Source organism: Agrilus planipennis, unplaced genomic scaffold, assembly GCF_000699045.2.
Source record: "Agrilus planipennis isolate EAB-ADULT unplaced genomic scaffold, Apla_2.0 scaffold103, whole genome shotgun sequence".
Lineage (NCBI taxonomy): Eukaryota > Metazoa > Arthropoda > Insecta > Coleoptera > Buprestidae > Agrilus > Agrilus planipennis.
Window position 1 is genome coordinate 850928 of NW_020438959.1, and position 19241 is coordinate 870168.

Below are 19241 nucleotides of genomic sequence, written 5' to 3' on the forward strand. Positions count from 1 at the left end.
CGCCGGGAATCGAACCCGGAACCTTTGGCTTTACGCACCAATGTTCTAGAACTGAGAGAATTTAAGAATTTGCTCAATGTGAATTAACTGCTTAGTTTATTATATAAATTATTAAATTGTTTTCTAAATTGTAAATATCATTTTATTTATTTTGTTTTTATTATTTTTCAATTCCTAGTATCTTACATCTAAATTGTAACCCCTACTTATATCAAATTTGTTATGAAAATGAAAATATTTTTAAAAACGTTTCGTTTGGGGCAGATATCATCAGGGTTCCTTTTGTGCCTTTTTCGTATTGAATTAACAATATACACAATTCACATTAAGAGTAGAGGACTTGTTGGGTCTTACCATTATAAAATATCTAGAGGGTCTTCAGTTTTTTAACTCTAATGTATTTATAATCTCAACTCAATTTAAAGTTTATTGATCCACTAGTGTTAATTGCAATAATAATTGTTTTATGCTTTTACCAAATAAAAATTCTGCGGGGTTGATTATTTTATATTTAGGTAAAATTTTGGCATTTTTTCGACCGTATTTTATGGGTGTCCCTGTATATTTATATTACGATAAGATTACTGAAGACGAGTTTGGGAACAAGTTCTTTGACTGAACGTATCTTCAAATATTTCACGATTTAGGAAAGTTATTGGTTGGATACCCAGCTGGCCTTGATAATGTTGTTCAACTTTTTTTAATGTTGCATTTTATTTTCACGAAAAAACATTGCCACTAGCGCGTTGGTTTCTTTAAGGATAATGATCCTGCGAAATGAAATTTTAATTACCTAATTTTATTTTGTAAACACCATAGCCGCTGACGCAGGTTTTGTGTGGAAAGAAATACGAAAACTTTTATTTACCCAGTCATTATTAAAAAAAAAAATAAATTTTTACGACCAACAAAAGAATATTATCATTAAGTGGTATATACAATATATTATTTATAAAGTTACAAGTCTCAAAATAAGATGTACAATTAAAAATTATTTTGATGTAATAATATAAAAAGATTTATTTAGTGCTATTAAAGGGAATTACAAAATTTCCATAATAATGCACATAAAATGATGCATAAGAGCTAGGGGGACACTCTTGCCTATTAAATGAAAATTTTCCCATGAAGCGTTTTCTATGGAAAACATTAACGTTACTACAGTTAGAGTTGTCAAAGATTCTTTTATGAATTTTTTGTATTTTTTCTGATAACGGCCGTAAAAAATGATGGGGGCGAAATTTATGGAATAGCGAAATAGGGACGTTTTTCAGCATGTTGGTATTGGTGGGGCTTACTGGTGATGATTCTTGTACAGCTTTCGGGTGATTTTCCAATAAAGAAGTTGTAGTTTGTTCAGGAAGTGAAACAGGGAAATCGCCTACAAGATTAATTAAATATTTCAAAAGGCTTATATATGGGTACAAAAAAAACAGAAACACCTGTTATTACCATTAGTACCATTCGTTGGAAATGCATTAGTATTAATTTCTTCCCCAGTGACATATTCACATAAAAACTGTTTCGCCTAAAAATCGCTTAATCCTTATAACTGAAGAAAATAATAAAAATATTAAACTTACCCGAAAGATAACTAAAAATGTGCACAATACACCAAACATGGTAAATATTTGTTCTGCAAAAATGTTGGACTTATACGATTCCAATGGATTAATGTATTTATTTATATATTTTTGCAAGTACAGGTACCACCATGTCAATTTGCGAAATAATTAGCAAGAGATAAAAAGTATTTGGAAAGGTGAATACTAATTACAGCGATAAAAATAAAAATTTATTTTAAAACTAATTTCACTGTTTATCGATTGTTGATATAAACAAGAAAGTTCTTTATTTAAATAAAATAAATTTTTTTTGGTTGTGTGAATATAAATAAAATGACGCAGGGTCCTTCATAAGGCTTAAAAACGATTGCGTAGATTTTGATCAATTTTTTTAGTTTTTTTTCTTGGAGCTTTAGACGCTTGATGTTTTTATGCAATGTAAATTTTCACGATAATTCTAAGGATATTAAGATTATCTAGTTCTTTTACCACTGAGGGGCAAGCGATACCGTGCGCATGCGCGANGGGGGCGAAATTTATGGAATAGCGAAATAGGGACGTTTTTCAGCATGTTGGTATTGGTGGGGCTTACTGGTGATGATTCTTGTACAGCTTTCGGGTGATTTTCCAATAAAGAAGTTGTAGTTTGTTCAGGAAGTGAAACAGGGAAATCGCCTACAAGATTAATTAAATATTTCAAAAGGCTTATATATGGGTACAAAAAAAACAGAAACACCTGTTATTACCATTAGTACCATTCGTTGGAAATGCATTAGTATTAATTTCTTCCCCAGTGACATATTCACATAAAAACTGTTTCGCCTAAAAATCGCTTAATCCTTATAACTGAAGAAAATAATAAAAATATTAAACTTACCCGAAAGATAACTAAAAATGTGCACAATACACCAAACATGGTAAATATTTGTTCTGCAAAAATGTTGGACTTATACGATTCCAATGGATTAATGTATTTATTTATATATTTTTGCAAGTACAGGTACCACCATGTCAATTTGCGAAATAATTAGCAAGAGATAAAAAGTATTTGGAAAGGTGAATACTAATTACAGCGATAAAAATAAAAATTTATTTTAAAACTAATTTCACTGTTTATCGATTGTTGATATAAACAAGAAAGTTCTTTATTTAAATAAAATAAATTTTTTTTGGTTGTGTGAATATAAATAAAATGACGCAGGGTCCTTCATAAGGCTTAAAAACGATTGCGTAGATTTTGATCAATTTTTTTAGTTTTTTTTCTTGGAGCTTTAGACGCTTGATGTTTTTATGCAATGTAAATTTTCACGATAATTCTAAGGATATTAAGATTATCTAGTTCTTTTACCACTGAGGGGCAAGCGATACCGTGCGCATGCGCGAGATTAGAAAGAAGTTTCTACATCTTCTTCAACGTAAAGTAAGCGACAGTGGCGCACCCTTTGGGCGAGCGATATAGTGCATGTTGTTCAGCTGTGTCTTGGGGAATCCGCAAGTTAAATATGGAACTGTGGTATTTTTTATTGGATTGTTTGCTAACAGACAAATGGGAACAAATTAAAAATGGCTCTACTAAATAATGGTTTCCAAATTATTTAATTATTTATTTATTGTAATGTCTATTGGTCTTATTTTTACAACAATGTTTCTAACGGTAACATAATGTTTTACACTTTACTCTCTCATAATTTCAGGTTTAAATCCATATTCGGAGTTGATTTTATTGTCGCCATTTTCGGGACATTTTTCGCTCTCTTCTTCAGGGGTTGGCATCAGTTTTTGTCTAACTGGTTTGGTGGATGAATCGAAAGCAAAACAGTGTTTTATTTCTTGACGTAGTTCATGCAAAAATGACACTTTATACCTTAGGGAAACCCTAAAGACATAAAGTACCATTTCGATACACACAAATACGAAAGCCAACACTGTACCAGCTACAGTAACCCAGAAAATACCGCTCACATTTACTAAATCTAAGGGGGGCGCTTCTTGCGAAGCCTCTTCACCCTGTGTAAATTAAAATATTTAAAAATTTGTTTTATTTGATTCATACAGTATTTTTTTAGGGTTTCAGAATGTATAGGGATATTATTTTATTTTAAAACTGAAACTGAAATATGGAATGAATCACGAATTGTTGAGATAAAATAGGTAAATTTAAAAAAACATATAATTTTGATAGCTTAAGAAAATACCACAAATGGCGCGGTAAACGCCATCTGTANAGGGTTTCAGAATGTATAGGGATATTATTTTATTTTAAAACTGAAACTGAAATATGGAATGAATCACGAATTGTTGAGATAAAATAGGTAAATTTTAAAAAACATATAATTTTGATAGCTTAAGAAAATACCACAAATGGCGCGGTAAACGCCATCTGTAGTACGATGCTACGTTTTAGGATTATGTATGCTCTGCGACGCGCTGATGAGATCCAAAAAGATCGAAATCGCGATCCGCATCTGGAATTTTCGACAGAATACAGACCACTTCGAATTATTTTATTTGATAGCTTAAAATTTTGAAAAAGAAAAATATGATTTAAGAAAAAAAATTTGCAAAATTTATTTGAACATACCGTACATTGGGCTCCTCGTTCTTCCCACCATTTCCTCTTGAGTTCAGTTATTTTTCCAGACTCTTGAAGTTTCAACACTGCGGTACTCAAAATGTGCCTGTAGCTAGAATCTGGTAAACAAATTAATGAAAATTTACCATTTAATTTGTCTGTTTTAAAAAAAGTTCAGTGGAATTCGTTTATTATGACTCCGCCTATATTGACCAACCGCTTAACATGAAGTAATTGTAGTGTTAAGTTTGGTTTTCATATTAAATTCTTTATAGGAAAGTTTGGATATAATAACTCCGTTTAAAATGACATATCGTTTATTATGACTGATTCTCAAGAAATCATATCCGGCTATAGTGACCCAAATGATTAGTAATAACATTTTCGCTCATTTTTCTGACCCTTCTTACGTATATTGATATTACAATTCATCGTTCTTTTTCTTTTTCTGTTAATAAATATATACAATTTGTAGTTTTTCTCTCTATTAAACTAAATAACTAACCAAAATGGCGTGTTTGTCATTTCCCTCCGATGTCATTATAAGCGAATTCTATTGTAATGTTATACCAATACTGAAACGAATTATTGTTTTAAGTCGACTTACTTTTTCTCATAGCGATCCCATATCCCTTTTCGTCTAGTTTGCCGCCGACTTGCGAGAGGTTGCAGTGTCTCTGAATTTCGTATTCAATTGAGGTAGACTCCATAAAAAACGCGTACTTCTCCCTTTCAGCCCTCTCCACCCCGTCAATATTTTCTTTGGGCATGTCTTCGGGATGAGAAGCCATATATTCCCATATTTTTTTATAGTAGGGATTTTCAGACGTTTCAAAAAATTTTGCCGTAGCTCCGCCCGCTTTGGCTCCATATTTTATTCCTGATCGTTCGGCTTTTTCGGCCAATTCTTTTACCGATGAGAACTCTGTCAATGGGGTGTCTGCTGTTAAGAAGGCAGCCAAATTTGCAGTGTAAGACGAGACCATGATGAGGGTAAAGAACCACCAAACACCAGCAACCATTCTGGTAGAAATTGCTCTGAACATGACATCAAAAGTCAACGAAAAACATAGGAATAATTTATAAAATCCTGGTAAAAAACCACTCCTTTCATTTCCTTTTGTGATTCTGATACGTTTTTTCTTTAGCAGTTTTTTAATAGGATACGTAGTTATCGAGGAATTAGCAATTAAAAGTATTTAATTATTGAGCAATCAGATCGCTAGTTCTTTGTTGCAAGCTGAAGTTAGCGAGTCATCGATGACTATCAAAGCAAGCGAATCATCGATAACAATTGAAGCACTTGCTACGTTAACTTCACTATTATTAAACAAAAGCGTGTTTTTATTAGATTTTCAATTATTGTTAATGCTCGACTCGCACCGCAAAAAATACTTTTAATTTTCGTAAGGAATCGAATGGATTTTTTTAAGAGTTCTTTTTACTTACATGGGGGCTATCTCGGACCCCTGCTGCATAAGACTTCCAATCGTGAACCAGAACGAGTTCCTAAGACTGAACTGATTGAGGAGATACTTGGGTTCTTCGATACAGGGAAAGGGATTGTTCCACTCGGAAGGACTGAGACGTCCTGTGATGAACAGAGCCAAGGAAACGCACAAATATGCTCCCGATAATGTTATCCAAACGTCGTTACCAAACGGGGAAGCAAATGAAAAAAAACTTGGCGGCGCTTTTGTTGGTTTTCTGTACAATATGCTGACTCCTGTAATAAATTTGGTTAATATTTTGTGCTGGATTTTTTGACTTTTTCAGGAACGTGGAGGAAGTTCTTCATAAACGTAGGCATTGTCTATTATAGAATTAGACGATGCAGGGGATAAATGTTCATATTTAATTAACATATAATGACTTACCTAAAGTCATAAAGGGTGAGGTAAAGTCCACCGCTTCCACTCTTTCGGCTGTTATAGTCAGATCGACAATTGCAAGATCGGCACTCTAGATCAAAGAAAATCAAAATATACCTTAAGAAAATTACATATGTGATAATGTGTTTCAGTTGTCGTAATACAGAATATTTTATTAATTTTGGACCTTTTGAATTTTTTATATTTATTTACTTACTTTGCTAAGTACTTCCCCTATCATTCCGGTCCATTCACCATTGGGTTGTTTTTGACCATTGGCTTTGTCTTCTCTGATTTTAAACTCGTACGAGAATCCTTCCATAAGTGCCAGTTCCTTTATCAAGTCGATACCAAAACCTTCGTACTGGTCGTTTCCTGTCAATTTTGGCTCTGACTTTTTCATCATGGCATAAGGCGCAGTCTAAAAAAGCATTTTCTGGAGTGAAATGTAAAAAGAATGAACCCAGTGAGGGAGAAGGAGATAATAATAATCAATCAAAAATATGAAATCATTTGACTAATTGCAGCGTACGTATTTTTTTGCCGCGGACAATAATTTATTGAAATGAGTGAATCATTGTCAACAATTAAAGCATCTGCTACGCCGGTTTCAATATCCAACAAAAGAACCGTGTTTTGGTTAATCATTTATTTCAATCTTCTGTGGTTAATTAGTTTCTTATTACGTTCCGAATTAGTAAATTGAAGAAACAAGAGGGTTTTAAAGTTTCGTAGAGAATTGCTTTAAGGGACATTTTGTCTCTTATTAATGTGCGCATTAAGTTCAAGTTTAGCCTTACCAGTGCGGTAATAACAACGAATGTCCTGTTTCTCAAACTAAGCTCATTGGTCGGTATGGCTTCAGGGTAAACTCTAGAAATCTTTAAACCTTCAGTTGAATTCCAATCTCCTATCTTTATCAGTCCGTCTTGATTAAGTTCAACAACATCAAGAGAGAAATCGCTTCTAAATCCTTTGTTGTCGAACTTTATTATGCCACTAAGCCCTTCGAAAGTCAACTGGAAGCGATTAGAAAGTAAAATCAAAATCTACAACCTACGTATCAACTTTGGTCATCAAATGGTGTCGAAAGTATGGAAATAAAATTTTATTTAGGCACATTTGGGCTTAAACAAAAGCAATAGATACTATTGATGATTTCAATAAAAAGTAATCAGAAGAACTAGGACATAGATCCCAAAACTTCACTGTGAAATAAAATGTCGAAGTTTGACCGTTATGTATCAACCACCAAGTCAAAAAGAATGATTTGTCGTCGTGATTAGAATTTCTTGCTAGGTTTAGGGTTTAGGGTTCTCCAGACTACGTAACTCCCTGCTGGCGATTTGAAGTCATCGGTTTTTCTTTATTGACTAGTGCAATAACACTAATGAGCTAAACACTTACTGTTTTCATGTATGTTATAATGTTAAGTCCAAACATGGAGTTGTCTTCCGTCTCACAGTCGAAGGCTTTGAATTTAACGTTTTCCATTCCAACTATTTGATTTAAGGCAGCACTAAACATACCAACGGCGTCAATGATCAAGGCGACGTCCAATTGAACTGTCCAACCTGGAGGAGGCTCAGAATTTTCTTGACTGTTGTGGTTGTGGATGGCAGTACTAATCACTTTTACTAACGAATTTTCCGGATTTAGCAATCGAACCTGGATAAAGAATCGGTTGTAAAAGATTAAAATAAAAAGACAAACAAATTCTGGGATAGATGGGTATCTAAACATAATTATTAGATAACAGGAAATGTCTAGAGAGTGGTAAACAGAACAAATGGGCGATATTGAAGTCATTGGTTTCTAATCATGTCTCACATCAAATACTAAATCGGTGGAAAAACAATATCTTTTTTGAATGCAAAAAATGGGACGCCGACAGCCAGGGTTGGCGGAATAGGTACTACAATTCACTTGATAAGTGGGTAGTTAGTAACCAACATGCAAACTGTTTGGAAATTTTGTATTTCAAATTGCTAAAAATCAACACGAAGTGAATGCCGGGGGGCTTGTCTACCCCCTATACCCACAAGAGTTTAACGTGTTCTCCCAAAAGTTTTGAATAATCATAATCTGACCTTCCACATAGTAATAGGATCAGGTCTCTTTCAGCTTGATTCTTTCAAACGTTTTATTGATATAATTCCTTACATTTGGTTGACTGACTAAGAGCTTTTGGCCATATGTAGGTGGATTTACTACTTTGCTCTACAAAATTGTCCAACTTTTTCATGTCATTAGAAGAGAGTTTAGATAAGTGATTTGAGTTGAATCTGCAATCTCTGAGTCTGTTCTTCCCCGACCCATTGTTTACATTCAGTCATTTATCTAAGATATCATTATTTTGATCGATTTAGTATCACTAGATATGGAGTATAAACCTATGAGTGAGATGACTTTGAAATCGTCCATTTGGATAATAATATTAATCTTACCCCTGTTATGTTAGCTTCGGCGTATTTGAAGGGTTCAAGATCTATAGTGTGCAAGTCCAGATTGGTAATGATGAAATTAAACCTCGAACTGATAAGACCCACTTGTTGAGCTTGGATTAATACTTCGTTTAAATTATCAATCGAGCAGTCAATGATGAAGTGGGTTTGACCCGATTTGAGGACCTCCTTTAGGGTTGATCTGCCAAAAGGGTAAAACGATTGTTTTCTGAGTTTTGGGCCAGTTTTGATGCATATTTTATAAGGGATGTCGTAAAGATCATAAATCCTTTTTCAGTTATTAAAAAGTTATCCTGAACGACAAAGGGAATTTTGAAACGTACTAGGTGGCGCACGATGTTTAACAAAAAGGTAGTAGAAACTGGTAAATATTATAAAATAAAATTATATCTAGATATACAGGATGTTGCGATGGTTTGCGAGGAACCAAATTTACCTATTCCTAAATGGAATTCCTTACGTGGTGTTGATTGAACTGTTAATATTATTTAATGTACAGTACCTACCTGTAATCCCCTGAGTTGTCATTATCCAATTGTCGAACAACTATAGTATGACCAGAACTATTGTACATTCTTAATAGTTCACTGATTCTGAACAACCCCTCTTTGTTTTCGTAAAGGATTGTAAAACTCTTCCATTCCCATGCTTCCACTATGTCTACAAATACTCGAGCCAGAACTACAGAAAGGAAGAGATTATCCTTATCATCTTACTTCCAACAGGTAAAATATGTTAAATATAGTACTACAATTATTTTGTTAAAACTGAATTATTGTGCGAAATCAATATACCCNAAAACGCATATAAACATTAGTATTTTTATATTAATCCATACGAAAACAATCTGAAATAATTTCATACAAAGCAGAATAATACTTATTAATTAAAGCTAAAAAAATACAATTTTAAAAACCGGTTCAACAGAGGCTTCTAATGATAAACACTTATAGAAAACAAATTTTACATGTACAACTATTTACATATGTAACAAATACTTATTTTCTGCTTGATTTGACTTACATTAAGTACGATCAGTACCAAAGATGATGCGACGGTAACTTGTGTCATAATGGCCTTCTAAATTAGTCTAATCGCACTAAAAAAGTATAATTCCCAGAAGAAATAGCCTGTGGTCAACACAAGTTCACTGAGATCCGTATACTAACTTCATTTACTTCTACACATCTGGGTTACCTAAGTAAGTCACACACACTAGGCCCACTTACATACCAGGTGGTAACATATAGAAAGTGCTCGGTATTATCTGACAAAAATTCTCAAATAGAACTGAGACAACATACATACAATTTAGACATGTTTTAGAAGTAAGTTAGTTTAAAATGAAATATTATTCTGAAAATTAATTTCTGAATTTTTTACCCACTACACACTACCTCAAATTAATGAGGGAAAAATTGTTGCTGTTGTCACACCCCCGCCGGGAATCGAACCCGGGACCTTTGGCTTTACGCACCAATGTTCTGACCACTAAACTACGAGAGGTGACAACAACAACCACGACCAACCGACCTACAAGGTTAACGATCCGTCGAACTAATGTAACTATATACTGAATATACTATGATTAAACATACATATAATTTAGATATCTTTTAGAAGTGAGTTAGTTTAATATGAAATATTATTCTGAAAATTCATTTCTGAATTTTTTACCCACTACACGCTACCTCAAATTAATGAGGGAAAAATTGTTGCTGTTGTCACACCCCCGTCGGGAATCGAACCCGGGACCTTTGGCTTTACGCACCAATGTTCTGACCACTAAACTACGAGAGGTGACAACAACAACCACGACCAACCGACCTACAAGGTTAACGATCCGTCGAACTAATGTAACTATATACTGAATATACTATGATTAAACATACATATAATTTAGATATCTTTTAGAAGTGAGTTAGTTTAATATGAAATATTATTCTGAAAATTCATTTCTGAATTTTTTACCCACTACACGCTACCTCAAATTAATGAGGGAAAAATTGTTGCTGTTGTCACACCCCCGTCGGGAATCGAACCCGGGACCTTTGGCTTTACGCACCAATGTTCTGACCACTAAACTACGAGAGGTGACAACAACAACCACGACCAACCGACCTACAAGGTTAACGATCCGTCGAACTAATGTAACTATATACTGAATATACTATGATTAAACATACATATAATTTAGATATCTTTTAGAAGTGAGTTAGTTTAATATGAAATATTATTCTGAAAATTCATTTCTGAATTTTTTACCCACTACACGCTACCTCAAATTAATGAGGGAAAAATTGTTGCTGTTGTCACACCCCCGTCGGGAATCGAACCCGGGACCTTTGGCTTTACGCACCAATGTTCTGACCACTAAACTACGAGAGGTGACAACAACAACCACGACCAACCGACCTACAAGGTTAACGATCCGTCGAACTAATGTAACTATATACTGAATATACTATGATTAAACATACATATAATTTAGATATCTTTTAGAAGTGAGTTAGTTTAATATGAAATATTATTCTGAAAATTCATTTCTGAATTTTTTACCCACTACACGCTACCTCAAATTAATGAGGGAAAAATTGTTGCTGTTGTCACACCCCCGTCGGGAATCGAACCCGGGACCTTTGGCTTTACGCACCAATGTTCTGACCACTAAACTACGAGAGGTGACAACAACAACCACGACCAACCGACCTACAAGGTTAACGATCCGTCGAACTAATGTAACTATATACTGAATATACTATGATTAAACATACATATAATTTAGATATCTTTTAGAAGTGAGTTAGTTTAATATGAAATATTATTCTGAAAATTCATTTCTGAATTTTTTACCCACTACACGCTACCTCAAATTAATGAGGGAAAAATTGTTGCTGTTGTCACACCCCCGTCGGGAATCGAACCCGGGACCTTTGGCTTTACGCACCAATGTTCTGACCACTAAACTACGAGAGGTGACAACAACAACCACGACCAACCGACCTACAAGGTTAACGATCCGTCGAACTAATGTAACTATATACTGAATATACTATGATTAAACATACATATAATTTAGATATCTTTTAGAAGTGAGTTAGTTTAATATGAAATATTATTCTGAAAATTCATTTCTGAATTTTTTACCCACTACACGCTACCTCAAATTAATGAGGGAAAAATTGTTGCTGTTGTCACACCCCCGTCGGGAATCGAACCCGGGACCTTTGGCTTTACGCACCAATGTTCTGACCACTAAACTACGAGAGGTGACAACAACAACCACGACCAACCGACCTACAAGGTTAACGATCCGTCGAACTAATGTAACTATATACTGAATATACTATGATTAAACATACATATAATTTAGATATCTTTTAGAAGTGAGTTAGTTTAATATGAAATATTATTCTGAAAATTCATTTCTGAATTTTTTACCCACTACACGCTACCTCAAATTAATGAGGGAAAAATTGTTGCTGTTGTCACACCCCCGTCGGGAATCGAACCCGGGACCTTTGGCTTTACGCACCAATGTTCTGACCACTAAACTACGAGAGGTGACAACAACAACCACGACCAACCGACCTACAAGGTTAACGATCCGTCGAACTAATGTAACTATATACTGAATATACTATGATTAAACATACATATAATTTAGATATCTTTTAGAAGTGAGTTAGTTTAATATGAAATATTATTCTGAAAATTCATTTCTGAATTTTTTACCCACTACACGCTACCTCAAATTAATGAGGGAAAAATTGTTGCTGTTGTCACACCCCCGTCGGGAATCGAACCCGGGACCTTTGGCTTTACGCACCAATGTTCTGACCACTAAACTACGAGAGGTGACAACAACAACCACGACCAACCGACCTACAAGGTTAACGATCCGTCGAACTAATGTAACTATATACTGAATATACTATGATTAAACATACATATAATTTAGATATCTTTTAGAAGTGAGTTAGTTTAATATGAAATATTATTCTGAAAATTCATTTCTGAATTTTTTACCCACTACACGCTACCTCAAATTAATGAGGGAAAAATTGTTGCTGTTGTCACACCCCCGTCGGGAATCGAACCCGGGACCTTTGGCTTTACGCACCAATGTTCTGACCACTAAACTACGAGAGGTGACAACAACAACCACGACCAACCGACCTACAAGGTTAACGATCCGTCGAACTAATGTAACTATATACTGAATATACTATGATTAAACATACATATAATTTAGATATCTTTTAGAAGTGAGTTAGTTTAATATGAAATATTATTCTGAAAATTCATTTCTGAATTTTTTACCCACTACACGCTACCTCAAATTAATGAGGGAAAAATTGTTGCTGTTGTCACACCCCCGTCGGGAATCGAACCCGGGACCTTTGGCTTTACGCACCAATGTTCTGACCACTAAACTACGAGAGGTGACAACAACAACCACGACCAACCGACCTACAAGGTTAACGATCCGTCGAACTAATGTAACTATATACTGAATATACTATGATTAAACATACATATAATTTAGATATCTTTTAGAAGTGAGTTAGTTTAATATGAAATATTATTCTGAAAATTCATTTCTGAATTTTTTACCCACTACACGCTACCTCAAATTAATGAGGGAAAAATTGTTGCTGTTGTCACACCCCCGTCGGGAATCGAACCCGGGACCTTTGGCTTTACGCACCAATGTTCTGACCACTAAACTACGAGAGGTGACAACAACAACCACGACCAACCGACCTACAAGGTTAACGATCCGTCGAACTAATGTAACTATATACTGAATATACTATGATTAAACATACATATAATTTAGATATCTTTTAGAAGTGAGTTAGTTTAATATGAAATATTATTCTGAAAATTCATTTCTGAATTTTTTACCCACTACACGCTACCTCAAATTAATGAGGGAAAAATTGTTGCTGTTGTCACACCCCCGTCGGGAATCGAACCCGGGACCTTTGGCTTTACGCACCAATGTTCTGACCACTAAACTACGAGAGGTGACAACAACAACCACGACCAACCGACCTACAAGGTTAACGATCCGTCGAACTAATGTAACTATATACTGAATATACTATGATTAAACATACATATAATTTAGATATCTTTTAGAAGTGAGTTAGTTTAATATGAAATATTATTCTGAAAATTCATTTCTGAATTTTTTACCCACTACACGCTACCTCAAATTAATGAGGGAAAAATTGTTGCTGTTGTCACACCCCCGTCGGGAATCGAACCCGGGACCTTTGGCTTTACGCACCAATGTTCTGACCACTAAACTACGAGAGGTGACAACAACAACCACGACCAACCGACCTACAAGGTTAACGATCCGTCGAACTAATGTAACTATATACTGAATATACTATGATTAAACATACATATAATTTAGATATCTTTTAGAAGTGAGTTAGTTTAATATGAAATATTATTCTGAAAATTCATTTCTGAATTTTTTACCCACTACACGCTACCTCAAATTAATGAGGGAAAAATTGTTGCTGTTGTCACACCCCCGTCGGGAATCGAACCCGGGACCTTTGGCTTTACGCACCAATGTTCTGACCACTAAACTACGAGAGGTGACAACAACAACCACGACCAACCGACCTACAAGGTTAACGATCCGTCGAACTAATGTAACTATATACTGAATATACTATGATTAAACATACATATAATTTAGATATCTTTTAGAAGTGAGTTAGTTTAATATGAAATATTATTCTGAAAATTCATTTCTGAATTTTTTACCCACTACACGCTACCTCAAATTAATGAGGGAAAAATTGTTGCTGTTGTCACACCCCCGTCGGGAATCGAACCCGGGACCTTTGGCTTTACGCACCAATGTTCTGACCACTAAACTACGAGAGGTGACAACAACAACCACGACCAACCGACCTACAAGGTTAACGATCCGTCGAACTAATGTAACTATATACTGAATATACTATGATTAAACATACATATAATTTAGATATCTTTTAGAAGTGAGTTAGTTTAATATGAAATATTATTCTGAAAATTCATTTCTGAATTTTTTACCCACTACACGCTACCTCAAATTAATGAGGGAAAAATTGTTGCTGTTGTCACACCCCCGTCGGGAATCGAACCCGGGACCTTTGGCTTTACGCACCAATGTTCTGACCACTAAACTACGAGAGGTGACAACAACAACCACGACCAACCGACCTACAAGGTTAACGATCCGTCGAACTAATGTAACTATATACTGAATATACTATGATTAAACATACATATAATTTAGATATCTTTTAGAAGTGAGTTAGTTTAATATGAAATATTATTCTGAAAATTCATTTCTGAATTTTTTACCCACTACACGCTACCTCAAATTAATGAGGGAAAAATTGTTGCTGTTGTCACACCCCCGTCGGGAATCGAACCCGGGACCTTTGGCTTTACGCACCAATGTTCTGACCACTAAACTACGAGAGGTGACAACAACAACCACGACCAACCGACCTACAAGGTTAACGATCCGTCGAACTAATGTAACTATATACTGAATATACTATGATTAAACATACATATAATTTAGATATCTTTTAGAAGTGAGTTAGTTTAATATGAAATATTATTCTGAAAATTCATTTCTGAATTTTTTACCCACTACACGCTACCTCAAATTAATGAGGGAAAAATTGTTGCTGTTGTCACACCCCCGTCGGGAATCGAACCCGGGACCTTTGGCTTTACGCACCAATGTTCTGACCACTAAACTACGAGAGGTGACAACAACAACCACGACCAACCGACCTACAAGGTTAACGATCCGTCGAACTAATGTAACTATATACTGAATATACTATGATTAAACATACATATAATTTAGATATCTTTTAGAAGTGAGTTAGTTTAATATGAAATATTATTCTGAAAATTCATTTCTGAATTTTTTACCCACTACACGCTACCTCAAATTAATGAGGGAAAAATTGTTGCTGTTGTCACACCCCCGTCGGGAATCGAACCCGGGACCTTTGGCTTTACGCACCAATGTTCTGACCACTAAACTACGAGAGGTGACAACAACAACCACGACCAACCGACCTACAAGGTTAACGATCCGTCGAACTAATGTAACTATATACTGAATATACTATGATTAAACATACATATAATTTAGATATCTTTTAGAAGTGAGTTAGTTTAATATGAAATATTATTCTGAAAATTCATTTCTGAATTTTTTACCCACTACACGCTACCTCAAATTAATGAGGGAAAAATTGTTGCTGTTGTCACACCCCCGTCGGGAATCGAACCCGGGACCTTTGGCTTTACGCACCAATGTTCTGACCACTAAACTACGAGAGGTGACAACAACAACCACGACCAACCGACCTACAAGGTTAACGATCCGTCGAACTAATGTAACTATATACTGAATATACTATGATTAAACATACATATAATTTAGATATCTTTTAGAAGTGAGTTAGTTTAATATGAAATATTATTCTGAAAATTCATTTCTGAATTTTTTACCCACTACACGCTACCTCAAATTAATGAGGGAAAAATTGTTGCTGTTGTCACACCCCCGTCGGGAATCGAACCCGGGACCTTTGGCTTTACGCACCAATGTTCTGACCACTAAACTACGAGAGGTGACAACAACAACCACGACCAACCGACCTACAAGGTTAACGATCCGTCGAACTAATGTAACTATATACTGAATATACTATGATTAAACATACATATAATTTAGATATCTTTTAGAAGTGAGTTAGTTTAATATGAAATATTATTCTGAAAATTCATTTCTGAATTTTTTACCCACTACACGCTACCTCAAATTAATGAGGGAAAAATTGTTGCTGTTGTCACACCCCCGTCGGGAATCGAACCCGGGACCTTTGGCTTTACGCACCAATGTTCTGACCACTAAACTACGAGAGGTGACAACAACAACCACGACCAACCGACCTACAAGGTTAANTAATCCCCTGAGTTGTCATTATCCAATTGTCGAACAACTATAGTATGACCAGAACTATTGTACATTCTTAATAGTTCACTGATTCTGAACAACCCCTCTTTGTTTTCGTAAAGGATTGTAAAACTCTTCCATTCCCATGCTTCCACTATGTCTACAAATACTCGAGCCAGAACTACAGAAAGGAAGAGATTATCCTTATCATCTTACTTCCAACAGGTAAAAATGTTAAATATAGTACTACAATTATTTTGTTAAAACCGAATTATTGTGCGAAATCAATATACCCTTTTAAACATATACTACCCATTTTGCAGTGTTTAACCCCCCCCCCCATTAATATAAGTATAGGAGAGATTTGTTAATATTTCTTCCACCTGGTGAAATAATTATGGTGGTTTTCAATAAACTGTTTTGTAACAAGAACATTGAGTTGATTCTCGTCGTTATTTTTATGGAGTTACCACAACTGAATGCCGTCCAGATTCAACGTATAAAATTGTTTTAACAACGTTTAGAGGGACCCACAATGACAGATATTTTGAAAAGAGGGTTTTCTTTATTACAACATAAATCCACAAATTCTGTATTATGACTATTAGCTGGAATTTACCTGGTGGATAAGGGTATAGATTCAACGAGGTCAAATCTCGTTGTTGTTCTGCATCCCATCTTGTTTGTATCAATGCTATCTCTTTAAAATCACAAAGAGATTGTACGGCATTGGCATTTTCTTCCGATGGGGGTCCTATAATGCCCAAGGCACCCCCTTTCAAGAGGTTACACGCTGAACTTAGCGCAGCAAAGGGATGATCAGGCTTAGTGACCTCAAAAAGGGTCTCTAGCTGATAATTAGGAAGTAAACCTTGAGTGAGAACGAATTGGACCGAAAGGTTTAGGGCCAATTGTTTTTCTTCGTTATCAACCTCAAATAGGGCTCCTAGAAAGAAACGTCACTTTTGTTTATGAACAGAAACGTAGTTGCAGATGGGCCAAAGGTCATGGATTGAAAGTTCTGGCTCATGTGCGGGAACATCCTAAATATTTACAAGATAAAGTAAAATTTAAAAACCGCAACCCTATGCCAAAACGTTTTGCGCCTACCCTTAGCCCATCATGTTAAAAGGAATTCTGGCTATGTTCTTGTATAATATGAATGAAATAAAACTAAACAAAATTTCGTAATGGAATTGAAGAGGTATTAGAATGAATAGGAGAACAGTGGACTCTATGGAAGTCAATTAGAAATAGGCGAGATAGGTTGGTAGGACACCTTCTCGGGCATGAAGGTCTAGCCAGAGACATATTAGAGGCAGAAACGGGAGTTAGGAGGGGTAGAGGTAGACCTAGATTGGATTACTGTTCGCAAATAATTAAGGATGTGGGTTGTTTTAGTTTAAGGAAAATGCGAAGATTAGGTCAGGATTGGAGGTACATGTCCAATCAGTTCTAGGACTGACGACCTTAAGATGATGAATTGAATTTTGTTTTTTTTTTGTTTACTTCTAACATTTCATAAGTAATTAGAACACTGTGAATTGTAATAATAGTTATTTCATTATTCAATAAATGACGATGAATGGGAAATGAGAGCTGCTTGTGATTAAATGATTTTGAAATTTTGCAGGATTCTGTATTTATGAAGCAATATTGCTTAATATTATTTCACTTTATCGTATGTTAGGAGTAAAAAGTAAATAACTTTTTTGACAAAAGAAATCGAAAATATGTACACTCAAATTGTTTATATTTTTGCGTTTGTTTATTTGTAATTGACCAATCACTTGCAGACTAGTTTTCTTTCATTTATGCGTTCAAATTAAAAATCAAAATCTTACCAATTCGTACAATATTCTGATTTGGGTCCTCTTCTTCGTCTTCCTGACATTTAGATTCAATAAAGAAAACAAACAGAAAAATACAATAAAATGACACCCTAGGGAACATTTTATTTATTGTTCTTCAATAAAACACAAAAAGATGTTCATTCACTGTATTAACAAAGAACTGCATTTATAACTGTGGTTTGGTGTGATTTGAACTATTGTACTTACTTAGATTAAATAATAAAAAACAGATAATGGTAAGCCATTTCATGAATTTACCGACAAAACATTTGCGGAATGAACTTATGTAGCTGGGATATTTTTAACTGACTTAATGAAGATTCTATTTTTATAATCAATTCTGCCCGACTTTCTCCGTTTGACACATTTATAATAGTATTTTACAAAAGAGAAATAATAATCTGTGTGTAAATTGCGCAAAAGAAAATATTTAATTGTGATTTTATGTGCTAGAGTTTTATGATAATTAGTTTTGTTGTATAGTAATATAATTATCTGACAATTAAATGTTAAAACTGCATGGCTGTATATAATTTTATTGTTGGCATTGCGCTGAACTCAATTTGGCTGGCTCAAACTATAAAAGTTACATAGTTTTTGGTTCTATGTAATTAACAAAATTATACGTGTTAATTGTTAAATTAAATTAAACCTAATTGTAGCATTCTGTTTGTACCTTTCGATGTTATTTGATCAAGGTATTGATAATAGTTAAAAGTTTTTACTTTTCCCTTTTGTTTCCGAAATTGCGATTTGTAATTCGAAAATTCGATGAGCAACTCAAAAGTTTGTTTCGTAATTTCGACTTTTCGATTTTGATTCAAACCCAAATTTCAACGTAGTGTACCTATTGAGTGACCTTTTGGTCAGTTTTGTGATGATTGTTGCTTGCGATTCAATTGCCTTAGGT

General features: G+C 34.6%; 2 protein-coding genes across 2 annotated transcripts in view; both read right to left on the bottom strand.

Moving 5' to 3' along the window:
• LOC108736763 overlaps positions 1 to 9668 on the bottom strand; it is a 12118-nt gene extending 2450 nt beyond the window's left edge. Inside the window, exon 1 of the mRNA XM_018469324.2 lies at positions 9497 to 9668. Within this exon, the coding sequence (XP_018324826.1) occupies positions 9497 to 9544 (48 nt within the window). The 5' untranslated portion in view covers positions 9545 to 9668. The remainder of the gene's footprint in view (positions 1 to 9496) is intronic.
• Positions 3156 to 18627, bottom strand: LOC108736762 (glutamate receptor ionotropic, kainate 2-like). Its single transcript, XM_018469323.1, has 12 exons — positions 18323 to 18627; positions 17098 to 17424; positions 8980 to 9154; positions 8456 to 8654; positions 7416 to 7676; positions 6809 to 7027; positions 6226 to 6429; positions 6015 to 6099; positions 5587 to 5863; positions 4745 to 5175; positions 4147 to 4256; positions 3156 to 3572 (listed from the first exon to the last, which is right to left on the bottom strand). Exons 1-12 carry the CDS (start codon positions 18429 to 18431, stop codon positions 3240 to 3242), a joined length of 2730 nt encoding a protein of 909 aa, XP_018324825.1. The 5' UTR covers positions 18432 to 18627; the 3' UTR covers positions 3156 to 3239.
• Positions 18628 to 19241: the final 614 nt, after the last annotated feature.

Coding starts and splice junctions, on each gene's coding strand:
- LOC108736762 (XM_018469323.1), bottom strand. CDS start 18,431: ATGTTCCCTAGGGTGTCATTTTATTGTATTTTTCTGTTTGTTTTCTTT. Junction 17,425..18,322: donor TCAGAATATTGTACGAATTG/GTAAGATTTTGA, acceptor GTTTCTTTCTAG/GAGCCCTATTTGAGGTTGAT. Junction 4,257..4,744: donor TGGGATCGCTATGAGAAAAA/GTAAGTCGACTT, acceptor TTTGTTTACCAG/ATTCTAGCTACAGGCACATT.